The 16,645-nt window shown below is 42.8% G+C and overlaps 1 protein-coding gene across 1 annotated transcript in view; it reads right to left on the reverse strand.

The window, feature by feature from the left end:
- Positions 1–5,818: 5,818 nt before the first annotated feature.
- PRRG1 (proline rich and Gla domain 1) overlaps positions 5,819–16,645 on the reverse strand; it is a 37,590-nt gene continuing 26,763 nt past the window's right edge. Inside the window, exon 3 of the mRNA XM_041001925.1 lies at positions 5,819–7,274. Within this exon, the coding sequence (XP_040857859.1) occupies positions 6,789–7,274 (486 nt within the window). The 3' untranslated portion in view covers positions 5,819–6,788. The remainder of the gene's footprint in view (positions 7,275–16,645) is intronic.

Below are 16,645 nucleotides of genomic sequence, written 5' to 3' on the forward strand. Positions count from 1 at the left end.
TCCAATCTTCTTTTTTCTTCTTTTTTCTATGGAAAGTGGGAGGAAGGGGAGAGGACCACTCCCATTAGTCCAACCACATCAGCACCTGGCGATAGAGGATGGCCATCCAATGTCATCCCAGGGTTCCTGATGTGGGACATGTTCTGGGGATACTACTTAAGTGGTTTTGGCAGTTCTGAGATGCTGCTGACTTCGTTGCTCCAAGGTTGAGAAAATCCTTCCAAGGTCCATTGGCTAACACAGTCCACATTAGAGTCTCAATTCATCCCTTACCAGGTCCACTCCCAGACCCAAATCTCATGCATGCCAGTGGGTGATAGGATCTTACCTAACACAGTCGGCTCCCCCAGTGTCAGCCTTTGTGTGTGCTGGTGTGTATTGCAGTCTGGCCTGTCTCACATCCTCACATCCTATATTTGGGGGTGCCTCTGTGGGTGCCATAGCCTGGTCCAGCCTGGCCTGTTCCAAGTCTAAGTGCCCTTGAGTGTTGATGAGCTCCATGGTCATGCCTACCTCAGCCTGTCACCACTTCCAGCCCTTGAGCAAACCAGCTGGTATAGCAGTCCCACACTCCCCCACAGGATTTGCTCCCAGCCCCCGTTCTCACGTGTACAGGATAGTGTCATGGCCTAGCCTAACATTGTCCACACCCTGCCTAGTACTGTGGTTGAGCACTTTCAGTTATGCCCCCCATTCATGGCTTTCATGTATGCTGGTAGGTGGTGACCGATACCAAGAATCCCAGCTCAGGTCTCCCATGTGGGTTTGTGGATTGGTTTAGCCCCAAAAGATCCTCTGGTTTCCTTCCTCTAAATCACCTGGGCTCAGCTCCATCATTTACCTGCAAGTGCTGTAGTCTGGCTCGTGGAAGACCCCCAGAAGTCACTCCTCACCTGTCATGTTCTCCCTCAGCAATTCTACCTCCCGTATATCTCTAGACCTGCTTTTCTAAGTAATCCACAGCTCCCCATGCCTGCAAATTCCACCAGCCGGTCTTTCAGCAGTCCTTGGCAGCCTCGGGTCCTGCCTGCCTATCCAGGGAACATGCACACTCACAAAGTATCCCCAGACCCTATCTGCCATATCGTTTAAAAAATTATAATATGTGACTATGCTGGCACACTGGTATAATTTACACAAAGATGGCATTAACCAGGCCCAGGATGTTCATTAGCTACTGGCTGCTTGTCTCCCAGCAGTGTGCCACTTGCCTAGGTACAATGCAACCTAAGCAGTTGCCTCCAGCTGGAGTTCCTTTTTCTTTTGATGACACAATTGGAGTATATTTTTGCAGGTAACTTGTAATTTGGTGTGGCCATGTAGTTCATTATGGCTATGGAATATTGGGAGAAATGACATATTCATACTTGGTGTTTACTCCCCAAATTCTTGCAAGATTGGGGCTGGACTAAAGTCAAAGCCAGGCACCAGGAGCTCAGTTTAGGTATCCTACAGTGGGATAATTTTAAGGGCTATTTTGTATTAAGGTTCTCATTGATTATATTTTTGTTTCAGCAGATTGAATTATTTCATCTTATTCCTGAACTCTCGTACCTGGAGAGAAATCAGCTGCTAATAAAACAACTCATGCCTTGCATGTGAAGTACTGCTTCTCTCCTGCTGCCCTAGGATTATCACTCTCTGTCTTTTTGCACTGCAGTTTTTCCTGCATTAATGTGGATCTCTGTGATGTCTTTCTACATGACATATGTTGAGCTTCCCAGATGTACAAATTCATATATTTTATCAAATTTTGGAAGAATTGAGTAATTTCCTTAAATATTCTTTCCATTCATCTCTTTTACCTGCTGCTGAGTCATTTTAGTGGAATATTTCAGTTATTGTACTTTTTAAGTCAACAAATTCTGCTTTATTCCTTTTTCTAAAAGTTTACTTTTATTGGGAAGGCAGATTTTATAGAAAGGAACAGAGATAGAAAGTTCTTTCATTGGCTCGCTCATTCCCCAAATAGCCATAATGGTCACAGCTGAGCTGACCCCAAACCAGGAGCCAGAAGCCTCCTCTGAGTCTCCCACATGGGTGCAGAATTCCAAGCATCTGGGAGTCTAACCAGCATCCACATGGGATGCCAGTGCTTCCGGCAGCTAATTAGCCTCATAAGCCACCGTACTGGCCTCACCCCACTGCTTGTGTATTTGAATATCTCCTATTTTTCATTTAAACCTGGAAATTTTTATGTTATGGAGTATCAGTTCTGGAAATCATATTGCCTCATTCCAGATGCTATGATGTGAATATCTCCCAAACTTCATGTTTTGAAATGACTCACCCATGTGGTAGTATTAAGAGGTGGATTGGTCAGATTGTTATCCATGAGGATGGAGCCCTTCACAGTGGAATTAGTGACTGTACGAAAGTGTTGAAGGAAACCAGCAGAACTGGAGATCTGTCTGTGTCTCTTCTCTGCCTTTCAAATAAAGAAAATAAAAACAAATATCTTGGGCCCGGCGCGGTGGCGCAAGAGGTTAAAGGTCCTCGCCTTGCACGCCCGGGATCCCATATGGGCGCCGGTTCTAATCCCGGCAGCCCTGCTTCCCTTCCAGCTCCCTGCCTGTGGCCCGGGAAAGCAGTCGAGGACGGCCCAAAGCTTTGGGACCCTGCACCCGCGTGGGAGACCCGGAAGAGGCTCCTGGCTTCGGATCGGCATAGCATCGGCCGTTGCGCTCACTTGGGGAGTGAATCATCGGACGGAAGATCTTCCTCTCTGTCTCTCCTCTCTGTATATCCGCCTTTCCAATAAAAAAAATAATAAAAATAAATCTTTAAAAAAAAAAACAAATATCTTATGTGTGCCATGTTTATCACCTAACCAAAACATAATTAACTCATAAGACATCTCTTGGATTTAAAAATAGCTTTATTTAGCATACCAAAAAACACAGAAACGTAAGAAAACCATACCTAGTATAAACATAAAAGTTAAATACTATAAATTTAATGTAAACCAAGCATTTGAATTGTGAAATACTATAATAAAATGCATGCTATTTTTTATGGAACCAAGTTAAAGCTACCTCCATAGTTACTGGATCAGATCATCAAGCTTGAAGATATCATCATTAGCAATGAAAAACACAACACCTTTATTCGTATTGGTCAATAGGGAAAGGGTATGTCATTTTATTTACTTTAAACAAATACAATTTATTGAGACATTTAGAGTATAGAAGCAAAGCTGCCAATTCTAGCATTCAAGATACAACCACTGCAGGTGAAAGCTTCTAAATCACACTGTGGGAACAGCTGAGCCCATTCTTTTATTTACATGAAAACCCACTGATTCAATTTAGTTAACTACTTAATAAAGATAGTAGATATTTTGCAAAAAATAAACCTTTATTAAAAATTACCAAAAGTGAATATAATGTCAGTCAGTTAGGAAAGACAAAGCATAAAAAATACATATTATTCCAGAGAAACCCCTTAATTATAACAAATGTTAGGAAACTCAGTTTATAAAATCAGAGGGGATAGTAAAAGGTATTTTAAAAATATAAAACCCAAACCACATTCAAACAAAGCAACCAAACCTAAGATGATAAGCCTCCATAAAGTGGTATTTTGCTTATCCTGTCATCACGTGAAAGCCACCATGAGATCTTTAGCTGATCTGTAACTGATGGAGCTATTACTATCTAAAAAGCTGTGGTCATTCATTGGTTTAAACATTTGGCTTTTTTTATTTAATGCTTATTGCGTTAAGGATCAGCATTCATCCTTACACTTTAATTCATAAATCTCTAAGAGACGGCATTGAATCCAATATTAGAAGTTTAAAACGTACAATAAAATTGCAAGAACAGATATTTAGTAATAGAATATCCTGCTCCTTTGTCTAATCTTATAGTAATCAAACTTTTGAGCTTGGGACTCCATTACACTCTTAGAATTTATGGGGATCTGGAAGTCAACTTGCTTCTCAGATTTATACCTCACTATTTAAAAGATTAAAAATTAAATGAAAAAATGATGTATTAATCCATTAAAAATAACAAACCCATTACATGCTAACATAAATAAATAACATTTTGTGAAAAAAGCTCTAGTTTATAAAACTGAAAAAAAGTGTGTTGGAAGATGACATGATTTTACATTTTCAACTCTTTTTGAGAGATCAAGAGTGAAAAGACAAATAATATCTTCATATTATGAAAATATTTTGATGTTACAAATCCTCCGAGAAGCTCTCAAGGAACCGCATTAATGATTAAAAGTTAGCACAAAAGGGGCCTTAAGAAAAAGGAAGCCCTAACTTTCCTTTAAAAATAAACCAAAGATCTCACCTATACAAGTCATTGTGTCAAACACTCCCACCTCTTGCATTAACTAGAAACCAAACATTGCCATGTACTCACGGCCAAATTCAGAACAATAGTATAATTTCTGAGGTCAATGTCAAGCTCTAATCATGTTTAGTTCAAGGAAGCTATAAAACCTATTAAGTACAAAGACTTCAGTTCCCTTTCTGACATTTGCTTAACCTGTTCATGCTAAATTGGCCATTATCTTTAAGTTGGCACTGCTTTGGCATAGACTAGAGTATGGCAGGGTTTAACTAAAACTGCATACATTCAGACCAGGGATATGTTAGTCAGTGATGGAACACCTGCTCTATTTCTCCCTATGTGAAAGATTTGATAATTTTTAGAGAAAAGGAGGGAGAAAATTCTCCCTTCAGCACAGTAATAATGCTAAGATCTTTTACCTAAGATAACTCTTCACATTTTACAAATGGCTTGCACACACACCATCTCTCTTTATCCTTTTGAAACCCCCAGGGAAGATCAGGACAAATAATACTATCCCTGTTTCTACAATGAGGAATCTGAGGATCAGACAAGGGGTCTTGTCCAAGGTAGCATGGCAAGTATATGGCAGAGGGGATTAAAATTTAGGTTCTCTTACTGGTAGTTTAGGATTCCTTGCAGCATTCCCCCCTTCCTTTGATTTGGGGGCAGAATTAAGGGAGGAGTCAGTGGGGATTGAGTGGAGGCATCGCAATGGCACATTCAAAGTTATATCCCTTCTGCTGCATCAACTAATATTTCATTTTGCTTTACCTTTAAAATTTTTCGTTTAGTTAGTTGAAAGGCAGAAAGACAGAGAAGGAGTGACACAGATCTTTCATTTGCTGAGTCCCTAAATGACTCAAAAAGCCAGGACTGGGCCAGGCCAAAGCCAGGAACTCACTCCAGATCTCTAGTGTGGGTGACAGGGACCCAAGTACTTGGGGCATCACTTGCCTCCTCCCAAGTACATTATGAGGAAGCTGGGTTGAAAGCAAGTATTAGGGACTTGAACCAGAACTCCCAAATGGGGTATGTGTCCCAGGTGGCGGCTTAATCAGCTGCACAACAATGCCAACCACCACATTAGCTATTGTATCCAATGCAGACAAGGTTTAGCAGTAGCAAAGATATTTCTGTGAATTAATCTAATAAATTTGCCATCAGTGCATACATAATAGAACTTCATGAAATAACTACCTAGCCACTTTATGCAGACAGTTTATACACATCCTATTCCCTCTTCTCCAAGAGAAAAATAAAAACCCTGCAGTTTAAAAAAAAAAAGCTTAATGAAACTGCCAAACAAAATAGAGTGAATAATGAAATGTACACAAGGCTACAACAAGATTTAGTATACATACTTGTTACAACACACACTTTGCAATTTCTTCCACGAATTGATGAAAATTACAAAAATCACAGTTCATAATTTAGTGAAAAATTGTCTCCTAATAAGCTCTTAGGCAAAAAACTTCAGCCTGTATAAAAAACATTATCAAAATAATTTCCAAAAAAACTTATTTTAACTCTTAGGTGCTTGAAGATTCTGTCGTGGTAGGAAAGAGACTATGTAGAATAAAAGAATACACAGGAAGAAGAAAATAATTATTGCTACTCGTCAGCAAATCAGTAAGTAATTGTTATCTAGTGTCTGTCATTAGTACAGATGTCTACTTTACACATTTTGTCACCAGGAAAATCATCCAAAGTTATTCATACAAATAGCACAAAACATTCAGGGATGCTAAGCAAAGTATTTAATTTGGAGAGCGGGGGTCAATAACAATAGCAACAACAACAACCAAAAACCCTAGTATAAAGTGAATCAAATGCCACTAACAACTAAGCATTTTTCTTGCTGCACATTATAAACAAATTATTGCTTCTCATGTACACATATACTCTCTCGATTTTTGAGATGTATATAAAATTCAGAACTATTCCATGAATTATCTGGGTTTAAAGACAGATGAAAAAATGTTAACAAAAGCCAGCAAGAGTCTTTAAAACATATATATATATATCTCCTTTTTGCAGAATTCTACAGAAAGTTACTGGCTATCTTACACCAACTGTGTGCCCTTTATGTCTAATTTTAGTGAGTAATACTGTCTTTTATGAATGATTAAGAAAGAAGTTAATGGATTTTTTTAAGACAGTTGCATAATATACTGTGTTGATATACACATATTAGATATGCATATACATACACACAGATACATGCATCTCATCATCACAGCACATGATGACTCCCACCCCTTGGTGTGTTTTTCCCTCTTCACATGTTTCCTTTGGCAAAAACGAGTAGATAAAGATTTTTAACAGGAAACAGAACTAAAGAAAACCAAACTAGAAAGTATGAAGTGGTATGCTTTAGGAATCCAATGAAATAACTCAATGCATGTTTATGTAGTGGTAAAGTGCTACAAAGTCCTTTCATTAGTAATTTAAAAACAGAGTACAAAGAAATCTGTAGTTTCATTTGATGGTGTTGACCACAGGCACCATAGCAATGGCACTGGCTGAAGTGGAGTTGACTATGTCCTCATACTCCGGGGGTGGGTCTAGATGAGGTTCTGTTTCACTTCTCCGCAGGTTCGTCTGGCCAGTCGCTTCTTCATAGGTAGGTGGGGGATCGCAGTTGGACAGGCGAGTGGAGACGGAATCTGAACGACCAACCACATATTCTAGAAAGCCTGGAGACAATCCACTGCTGTCAAACACTTCGTCTGGTGGAGGAGGTGGAGTGATAATATTGAGGTGCTGAGGGAAAGGGATGTGGCCTTCGGTCACTGTTTGTCTACGAGTTTTGTTTTTTAGGAAGCATCTCCAGATTAGGAAAACAACAAGGAGGATAATGAAGAGACCAAAGATTAGTGGAAAAGTAAGATAAAATTGAAACCAGTCACTTCCTCTGCTGCTCTCTCCTTGCTGTGCTTTTGTGTAGGTGCTCCAAAATTCTTTCTGAAAACACAAGACAAACCAAAAATCAGTGCAGTCAAAGGCAAGCAATGTCAAGTGCATGGACATCCACATTGAATGAACACTATAACCAAACAAAAAACCAGATCTGCCAGTTCAAGCAACTGACCAATAGGGTTACATCAGAATAAACCCACTCTGGAACTAGATCTCCTCTAAAATTTCATTATTACGCCAACATTTTGTGATTCTAATATGAACTGGCACATCCTATACTAATTATTGTAGTACTTACTAAAGTTTGGGTATTTATTCATAATTTTACCCTAAAAAGCAGATGAAAATACGCAAGTTTCAATATTAAAATAAGCCAAAAAATAGAAACAAGATTATTCCAGGTACAGCCTTTTTTTCAGGACAATACCAAAACCTCGAAATCATCAAATGACTCATTTGCTTTAGCAGCATTAAAAATATAACCACAAGTACAAAATAATGAAGTATAGATACACGAATCTTTTAAAATAAATTTACTTTAAAAATTATATACTATTAACATTTGGGTATTTATCAATTTTAAGACTGACAACTTTAATGATTTGTGATTATCTGAAGTTTTAATTATAATAAAATTTAAAATTAAAAACATTTTCATTATATAAAACTTAAGTAATAGCAAATAGCTAAAAAAAGCAAACCGCCTGTAATTTCATCACAAAGACATAAGCACTGGGGGCTATCATGGTGGCATATCAGGCCTGTGGCACCAGCATCCCATAAGGATGCCAGTTTGTGCCCCAGCTGCTCCACTTCTGATCCAGCTTCCTGCTAATGGTCTGGGAAAGCAGTGGAGGATGACCCAAGACCTTGGAACTCTGCACCCATATGTGATACCTGGAAGAAGCTCCTGGCTCCCAGCTTCAGATCAGCCCAGTTCTGGCCATTGTGATAATCTAGGGAGTTAATCAGCAGATAAAAGATCTCTTTCTCCCTCTCTGACTCTGTCTTCGCCCCTCTCCATAACTCTGATTTTCAAGTAAAATAAATACATCTTTAAAAAGAAAAAATAAGATATAAGCAATATTAACATTTTTGTTTACATCATTTAGAAAATATTTTATAGGCCTGCATTGTGGCACAGCATGCAGTGCCTGCATTCCAAATGAGTTGTGGTTCAAATACCAATTGCTCCATTTTGGATCCAGCTCCCTGTCAATGCACCTGGGAAAACAGCAGAAGAGGGGCCTGCCATCCATGTGGGAAAATGTAGGCCCTGGTCTCTCAAGGGTTAACTCCACAGCTTAGCTTGTTTCTCAAGGTGTAACAGGATGGGCAATCTTGGCCTGATACACTTAGCCCCAGGCTTGACTGCAAGTTCCCTCCTTCCTGCTTCCCCTTTTCATATGCCCTCCAGGGAGCTTAGGTGTTGCTTGAGCATTGGGAAAGTGCTGGAAGGGGCCAACCAGACTATAAAGATGCAGCTTGACTTTGAATAAACTGGCATTCTCTTCACAAGAATGATCCACTGTGTGTTGTCTGTTTTGTCTGTCTCATAACCCTAGTCCCTCCGCTCGGCTTGGGGTACACGGCGACGCAGGCGTTGCCCACAGGAAACTAGATGCAGTCTAGACTCCTGACATCATTTTGGCCTAGATCATTTTGGCCTAGCCATTTAGGGAGAAAACCAGTGAATGTAAATGCTCTCTCTCTCTTTCTGTAACTCTACCTTTCAAATAAACAAATCTTTTCTTAAAAATTAGAAAACGTTATAGTATTTCTACTATGTTTTTAATAATTACAGTTGTACCTCTACGTATATGCTGACCCTTTCAAATTTGGAATCAAATTGCAGTAATTACAATAAAGGTGTTAATCATCCACTCATCCACTTAGAGATTTATGAAATTTCTGCTTCATAGTCAATTTTCCTTTATCTCTAACTGAGATTTCACCCTGTTTCTTTCCAGTCCCTCAAATCCCCTTTTCCTCCACTTCATTTTACCTACAAATGCCAATAAATATGTGCTTTAGCAACTATGTACTGCTAATCCTGAGTAAATACAATAAAAAGGGACTCTAATAATTGCCCATTTTACTTCAGGATGATCAAGTATTAAAAGGCACAGAAGGAACATGCTACAGTACAGTGAGTTAAGCTGCCATCTACAGTGCCTGTATCACCTATGGCAACTCCACGTTGGATCCAGCTCCTGAGAAAGCAGTGAAAAATGGCCCAAGAGCTTAGGCCCCTGTCACCCTTGTGTTAGACGTAGCTGGAGTTACAAACTCCTGGCTTCTGCCTGGCTCAGTCCTGGCTATTGTGGCCGTTTAAAAATAAAACCATTTAAAAATAAAAAATAAAACTTAAAAAAATAAACCCCATAACAATGAGGCTTTTGTGTTGTTTATTTGTCTAATTTATTTTTCTCCAGTTTCCCTGATATGATGCGAAATAAAAATCTGTAGTAAATCTTTTTAGAAAAAAAATTACAAAAATAATGATTTTGACGGTAGAAAAGCAAAGCCCAAGTAAAACTTCCGTATCTTATTTTGCATGTAGTAATTCTACAAATCCTCATTACAACAAAACTGCAATTATTATTTTCACCAATTTTCTTTATTATTATTATTTTTTTTTTATTGGAAAGGTGGATATACAGAGAGGAGAGACAGAGAGGAAGATCTTCCATCCGATGATTCACTCCCCAAGTGAGCGCAACGGCTGATGCTATGCCGATCCGAAGCCTGGAGACTCTTCCGGGTCTCCCACGCGGGTGCAGGGTCCCAAGACTTTGGGCTGTCCTCGACTGCTTTCCCGGGCCACAGGCAGGGAGCTGGAAGGGAAGCGGGGCTGCTGGGATAGAATCAGCGCCCATATGGGAACCCGGGTGTGCAAGGCGAGGACCTTAACCACTGCGCCACTGCGCCGGGCCCTGTCACCAATTTTCATATGAGAAAACAGAGGCTGACGTGGTTACCTAATTCATTCAACAGGCAAATTTTGCTGCTGGGGTTCAAGCCCTAGAGGCCTGGTATAATCTAAAAAGCAATGTGTCTTGAGGAGTAAGATATTTAAACTCTATGGCAATGTTCCTAGAAAATTCAGTCTTTCAAGGATTGGATCTGTGGTGCAGTAGTTTAAACCACAGCCTGTAGCACCAGGGTGACATTTTAAGTCCTGGCTCCACCATTTCTGATCCAGCCACCTGCAAATGTTCTGGGGAAACCAGCAGAAATGGTTAAAGAATTTGCACTTGTGTACCCACAGGAAAGACTCAGGTGGAATTCTAGGCTGCTAGCTTCAGGTTGGCTCAGCTTTTACCCTTGCAGGAATGTGGAAAATAAACCAGAAAATAGAAGCTTCCTCTCACTTGCTTTGCCTGTGTTTGTGTGTGTGTGTTTCCCCACTTTCAATTCCTTTGTGGATCTGCCATTAAGTAGCAATAAATAACACAAAAATCCTTAGGCAATAAAAGAATTAATGGTAAATTTCAAGAGTTTGGTTCAGATGTGTGTGAGTGGGAGACTGAATATATTTAAGCATCAGCACTATTTCACAGCACCAAAAGTTAGCCAAGGGCCAGCAGTGATTTAACACTTCACAGTGGGCACACTCATGAGCTGGGGACTTGTCAAAGTGCAAATTCTAATTACTTGGCTCTAGGAGGGGGCTTCAGATTTTGTATTTCTAAGAAGCTCTCAAGTTCCAACTGATGCTGCTAGTCCACAGCCCACACTGAGCAGCGAAATGCTAGCCCTGGTTTTCAATCCAGGGATGCCCAGCTCCTGCCCGCCCTGGAGACTGAGTATGTGCTGGGGGATGGGCCTGGGCAGGTGAGAGGCTCTGCAGGTGGCTGTGTCCTGCAGCAGCCAGGAGAGCCTCCTGCTGAAGCTCCTGTGGTCTCGGCTCTTCCCTTCTGCTGGTGCAGCTCCCTCAGGTTGAACATCTTGCTCATACACCCGCCCATGTCACCAGGGCCAGGACTTCCTCCTTCGGCTTCTGGGCATCTCTGAAGCTTGGGAGGAAGTCCAGGATGTAAACAGGAGGCACAGGCCACCTGGCTTTGGGAGGAAGCAGCACCAAGTGTTTGAGAGGACGATTTCAAAGAAAAGCTGGTTGACACAGAAGGGACGCAGGTAACTGGAAGCTGTCACAGCAACATTTCCCTCCAGTCCTGGGTCTGAGAAAGGGGACAGTGCAAACAACCATCTACTCTCCTGAGTCCCAGCTGCACCTGACAGCCAAAGCCACTGGGAAGGCTGTTTCCTTCTCTGCTAGCATGCAGGGTGACAGGGCTGGTAGAAATGCAACAGAGACCTCCAGTGGCAAATTATAGGCATGAACTCTTTTCCTGAAACCATAAGTCCCACAGAGAAACTTGGAGCTCATTGGATGTTGGAGATGGTGATGACGATGATGATGATGATGATGATGATGATGATAGACACAGCTAGCACCATGTACTCCCATGAGTCAGGTATGGCTCGAGGTGACTTACAGAAATTCACTCATTTGATGTCATTGAATAATGTCATTTAACATAATGAGGTTGATGTCTTGATTATCCTGTCTCCCAAATAAACAAGTGCAAAGTTCAACAATTTGCCCGATCTCATACAAGATGATTGACTAAACTGAGATTTGAATCCAGACAATCTGAGGTGAAGAGATCAGCACAGCAAACATCTCTCTGAAATAGGAAAGGAAGGAGGCTCCTCAGTGAGCTCATAGTTTCAAGCTCTGAAAAATATGAGGCTAATTTAAAGTTTTTGTGGAAAATTGGAATTAAAGCATAGGTTTAGGGCCCTGTGTGGTGGCCTAGCGAGTAAAGTCCTCGCCTTGAACATGTCAGGATCCCATATGGGTGCTGGTTCTAATCCCGGCAGCTCCATGTCACATCCAGCTCCCTGCTTGTGGCCTGGGAAGCAGTCGAGGACGGCCCAAAGTTTTGGGACTCTGTACCCACGTGGGAGACCCAGAAGAGCTCCTGGCTCCTGGTTTTGGATCAGTTCAACACTAACCACTGCGGTCACTTGGGGAGTGAATCATCACATGGAAGATCTTCCTCTCTGTCTCTCCTCCTCTCTGTATATCTGACTTTCCAATAAAAATGAATAAAACATAGGTTTATTTTGCTACAAACTTTTAAAAATCCATACTTTTATTAGAGTAAGCAATTTTTGTAACACTTTTAAAGTGTTTCCCCACACTCCAAAATGCTCAAACTGTTCTTGTACTTACCTAGAAAGTGACAGTGTACACATAAACTCAGTCAATGATGGACAACATAGATGAAGGAGAATCCACAAGTCAGGTTTTTAGGGGTTATGTTGCCATCTAGGCTTTTGCTGTGTCAGTACACACTTATTTTATAACTATACACTAGGATGCATGCTAAATGAGGACAGCACTTAATGATAAAGATCTGGGACAAACACAGAGAGATGTGCCCAAAGCAGGCAGGGAAGAAATACAATGACACAAACTAGCTAGGCCAAGAGTAATAAAGGAGCAGGAATACTTTCTGCAAGCCTCACTCAAAGGGCCATAATCCTTACTTCAGTTTTTCCTAAAGAATAAGATAACATCTCACTTTAGCCAAATTGTAACATTAGTGTTTTTAAATGTTTATTAAGATAAGCGGAATGGATTTCAGGGATACAGTTCTAAGACCATAACCATGCTTTCCTTCTTCCCTCAATATCCTGTCTTCCTTTAATTTTCACAATAACATAATTTCTCTTTAGTTTGTAATGGATCCAACTGGAGACCATTATACTTATTGAAATGGGCAAGTCCTCAAAAGACAAATGTTATATGCTTTTTCTGATATATGGTACTGAATAAGGGATACCAAAAAGTATATGAAAATGAACTTGACAAGTTGTGATTTGAATACTTTTATTTCTTGAACATTATGGTTAGCAGTGAATCCTCAATTTAAAATATATATTTATTTATTTCATTTGAAAGGAAGAGATGCAGAAGGAGAGAGAGATCCTCCATCTTCCGGACCACTCCCCTGATATCTATAACAGCCAGCACTGGAGGTCAGGCTAATTGCAGGAGCCAGGAACTCCACTGGGGCTTCCACATCGGTGGCAAAAATCTAAGCAACTGAGCCACTTTCCATGCCTTTTGCAGGCACATTATCATGGAGCTAGATCAGAAAGGCTGCAGCCATAAGTTGAACCAGCACTCTGATAAGGAATATAAGCATGACAAACCACAGATTAAGATCTGTGGCACAAAGACAAGGCCAAAACGTCAGTCTTAAGAAAGTGTTGAAGAACAGTTATCAGGGGCAAAACTTAATCACAACATATTCAAATTTCCTTAAGTTGTACTGAATGTTCAGAATAGTCAGTTAACAAACCAACACATGAAATTTTGATCACTACAGACAATAATCCATCACTTTTATCTTTGATTTTAAATCAACATTTAAAACATGGTTTCTTTAGTAAGATGTCCTCCCATAGGAACCAAATAACTGCTGACATTGGCTGTCCTGTTGCAGATGTGACCCATCAATGACAAAAACCTCCTGTGTGGTGCACGAGTGTGACTTTATTGGAAGAGACGGCACAACTGAGGGAAACCCTATAGGTGGAGATTCTGAAAGGGCAATCAGGAGGCTAGAACCACAGCACATCTGAAAAAGATAGGCTAAGCCCCAGTCCCCTTAACACTGTGGCCCAAAGTGGGCTTGTCAAAGACCCTCTGCCTACCTCTGCCTCTGTCTCTGGCTACCTAGAAGTAACCAACTTCAACATTTGAGGAAGTCAAATATCCTGAGGTCCAGTGAGCCTCCCTCTATTTGAAGCCCTCTCCAATGCCCTCCCACTCATTTCCTCCCTAGAGGCACCATGTTTATATTATCACCTTCCCACACTGGGTGGCCCCTGACCTCCCACATCACCTCCCACAGTTATAAAGGAAATGAAGGTGTTCTCCAGGAGCCCACGGAAGCCCTACCACCTCCACCACTGGGCATCCTGAGTTACATGCCAACGGGGCAGGTGCGGAGGCAGGCAGAGAAGGAGGCTGGATTCAGGGACCCCAGTTGTAAAGCCGCCTGGGGATCTGTCCTATTTCTCTAGGGGAGGGTTTTGTACACACGAGTCAACCAAACTTGTTTCTGTAAGAACCACGTGAAGTTTATTGTGAACGACGCTCAGACTGAAGGCAAGGGAGGGGTGAACGTGCAACGCCCAAGGCGTCCCTCAGTCCTGGGGTGTCACCCCCGGCCGCGGGGACAGTCCTCCTCTCAGGCGTCCTCCTCGCCCTCGCACAGGGAGAATTTGTCGAAGAGATACTCGGCCATGCGGCTGTCCTGGCTGCCCATCCTGCGCAGGTTGGTCAGGTAGTCTCCCAGCTCCTTGAGGTGCTGCACCTGCTGGTGCAGGTAGTGGGTCTCCAGGAAGTGGCGGAGCTCGGGGTCGTCCCTGACAGTGGCCAGCTGGTGCAGGTCCAGGAAGCTCTGGTTGATTCTCTTGGCCAGCTGGAAGGCGCTCTCCATGGCGTGCAGGCCGCTGTCCCAGTGGCTGGGCTGAGGCGCGAGCACTTGGCAGAGCTTGATGCGGCCTCCACGCTGGTTCTGCATTCTGGCCATCTTCTCTGCACGCTCCCTCTCGATCAGCGAGCGCTTCAGGAAGTAGCGGGCGAAGCCCTTGAGCGCCACGTAGTTGCGGTCAAAGTGCAAGGCCATGGCCCGGGTCAGGTGGGACGCAGAGAGCTGCAGCTGGACGTGGACGTCCACTGCAGTCTCACACTCGGGATGGTAGTTGTGGCGCACCTGTGAGTGTGGGGGCGGGGGCGGGGGCGGCAGAGTCAGCGGGGGCACCGCCACCACGAAGTGGAAGGCAGACCCAAGGTTGGCCTCTGGGCACTCCTGCAGTGGGCGGCGGCAGCGCCTGCGGGGCCGAGGTCCTCGAGGAAACCCCATGGTGGACGCCTGGCAGCACAGAGGCTGAGCTTCAGACCAGGAGCCGGAGGTGCCGCCGGCGGGGGGCTTGGCGGTTGCAGGGGGCGCCTGGTGATTGGCTAGGGGACCGGAAGTGGAGGGTGGAGTGTGTTCCAGGAGAGCAGCGTTTGGGGTCACTTGACGTCACAATGTCATGACCCCACGGTTGGATGGGCCTGTGTCACATGAGTCACACTGTCCCGACCCCACGGGAGGATGGGCCTGAGTCACATGAGTTGGACTGTCCCGACCCCACTGTTGGATGGGCCTGAAGTGACACGCCTCATGCCTAATGCCTCCCCCAGGACCCTTCTGAGTCCTTCATTTTGCAACAACATTGCTAGTGGCCAAGCATTTTCCCGGATCTGCCTTGCACTCCTCCTCCAAACACGTGTGTTTTCATCTAGTAAACCCATGTTCTCTTGAAACATTTCGAGACCATGGATGTCTCAGCAGTTGGGGGTTTCTGTTTTGCCCTCCAGGGTGACACTTGTTCATCCTGTTCTCCTCACGTGTCTCAAATATGGAGCAAAGCTTTGCTTGTTCCTACTTGGAATAAGAAACTCCTTGGATCAGTCTAGGTGATCAGTATGGGTGTGAGCCACAGTATTGTCTCTTTCCCATACAGGCTTCTCCCGGGAATGAAGGGCAAGTGTGCTTGGCTGGGGAGTGGGCTTGTGCCTTAGGGACCCCATGCTACAGAGCTGTGTGAGTGCAGGTGGGTGAGGAGCCATCCCAGAAGACAACACCTCGGCACGGGTCCCATCTTACAGCCCTTTGGCTTGTGGCTACCTGTATGTGTCATTAGTTCTGCAGTGTCGCCACCCTTGGCTCTCCTTTGGCTTTTCTCCCTGGCCACAGAATTCACTGTCCTCAAGTGCAGCTTTAGGACATCAAAGGAGGTGAAATACCACCTACACCTACTGCCCAATATAAGCAGAATGAGGGTCGCTTAAGGCAGGGCCCAGGGCACATGGATCTGCTCTCAGAGCCTGGGATGGCCCCTCTTAGGGACAGTTGACTCTTCTGCTGGGTGTGGATTTGATGGCTTGGTCATCGTTGTTTCTCTGCCTGTATGCTCTAGTTGTCTGCTGCAGATGCTTGTTCAATTCTTCTCAATGAGTCATTTGATCGCATCTATGATTCCCATCCTACAAAGGTCCCTGAAGCAGTGGATTATTTCAATAACTCTAAATAGAAATACTTCTTTATCATCTTCTATACTTGTTCCTGCATTACTCCAGACCCACAATGAAATCTCATCCTTTCATTTAACATAAATATAATTCTCCTGAAAACAATTTTAGTAACAAACCAAATTTGTTCAAATTCTTCTGATAATACCCTCCAACTTTCTCTCCTTTGTCTTTGGAGGACTAGGAGAAAGAAAGGAAATATCCACAATATTTGTATGTGCAATAGCTATAACAGGATGGAATCCAACTG

The sequence above is a fragment of the Ochotona curzoniae genome, unplaced genomic scaffold (assembly GCF_017591425.1).
Source record: "Ochotona curzoniae isolate NIBS_2020 unplaced genomic scaffold, NIBS_Ocur_1.0 contig_1274, whole genome shotgun sequence".
NCBI lineage: Eukaryota > Metazoa > Chordata > Mammalia > Lagomorpha > Ochotonidae > Ochotona > Ochotona curzoniae.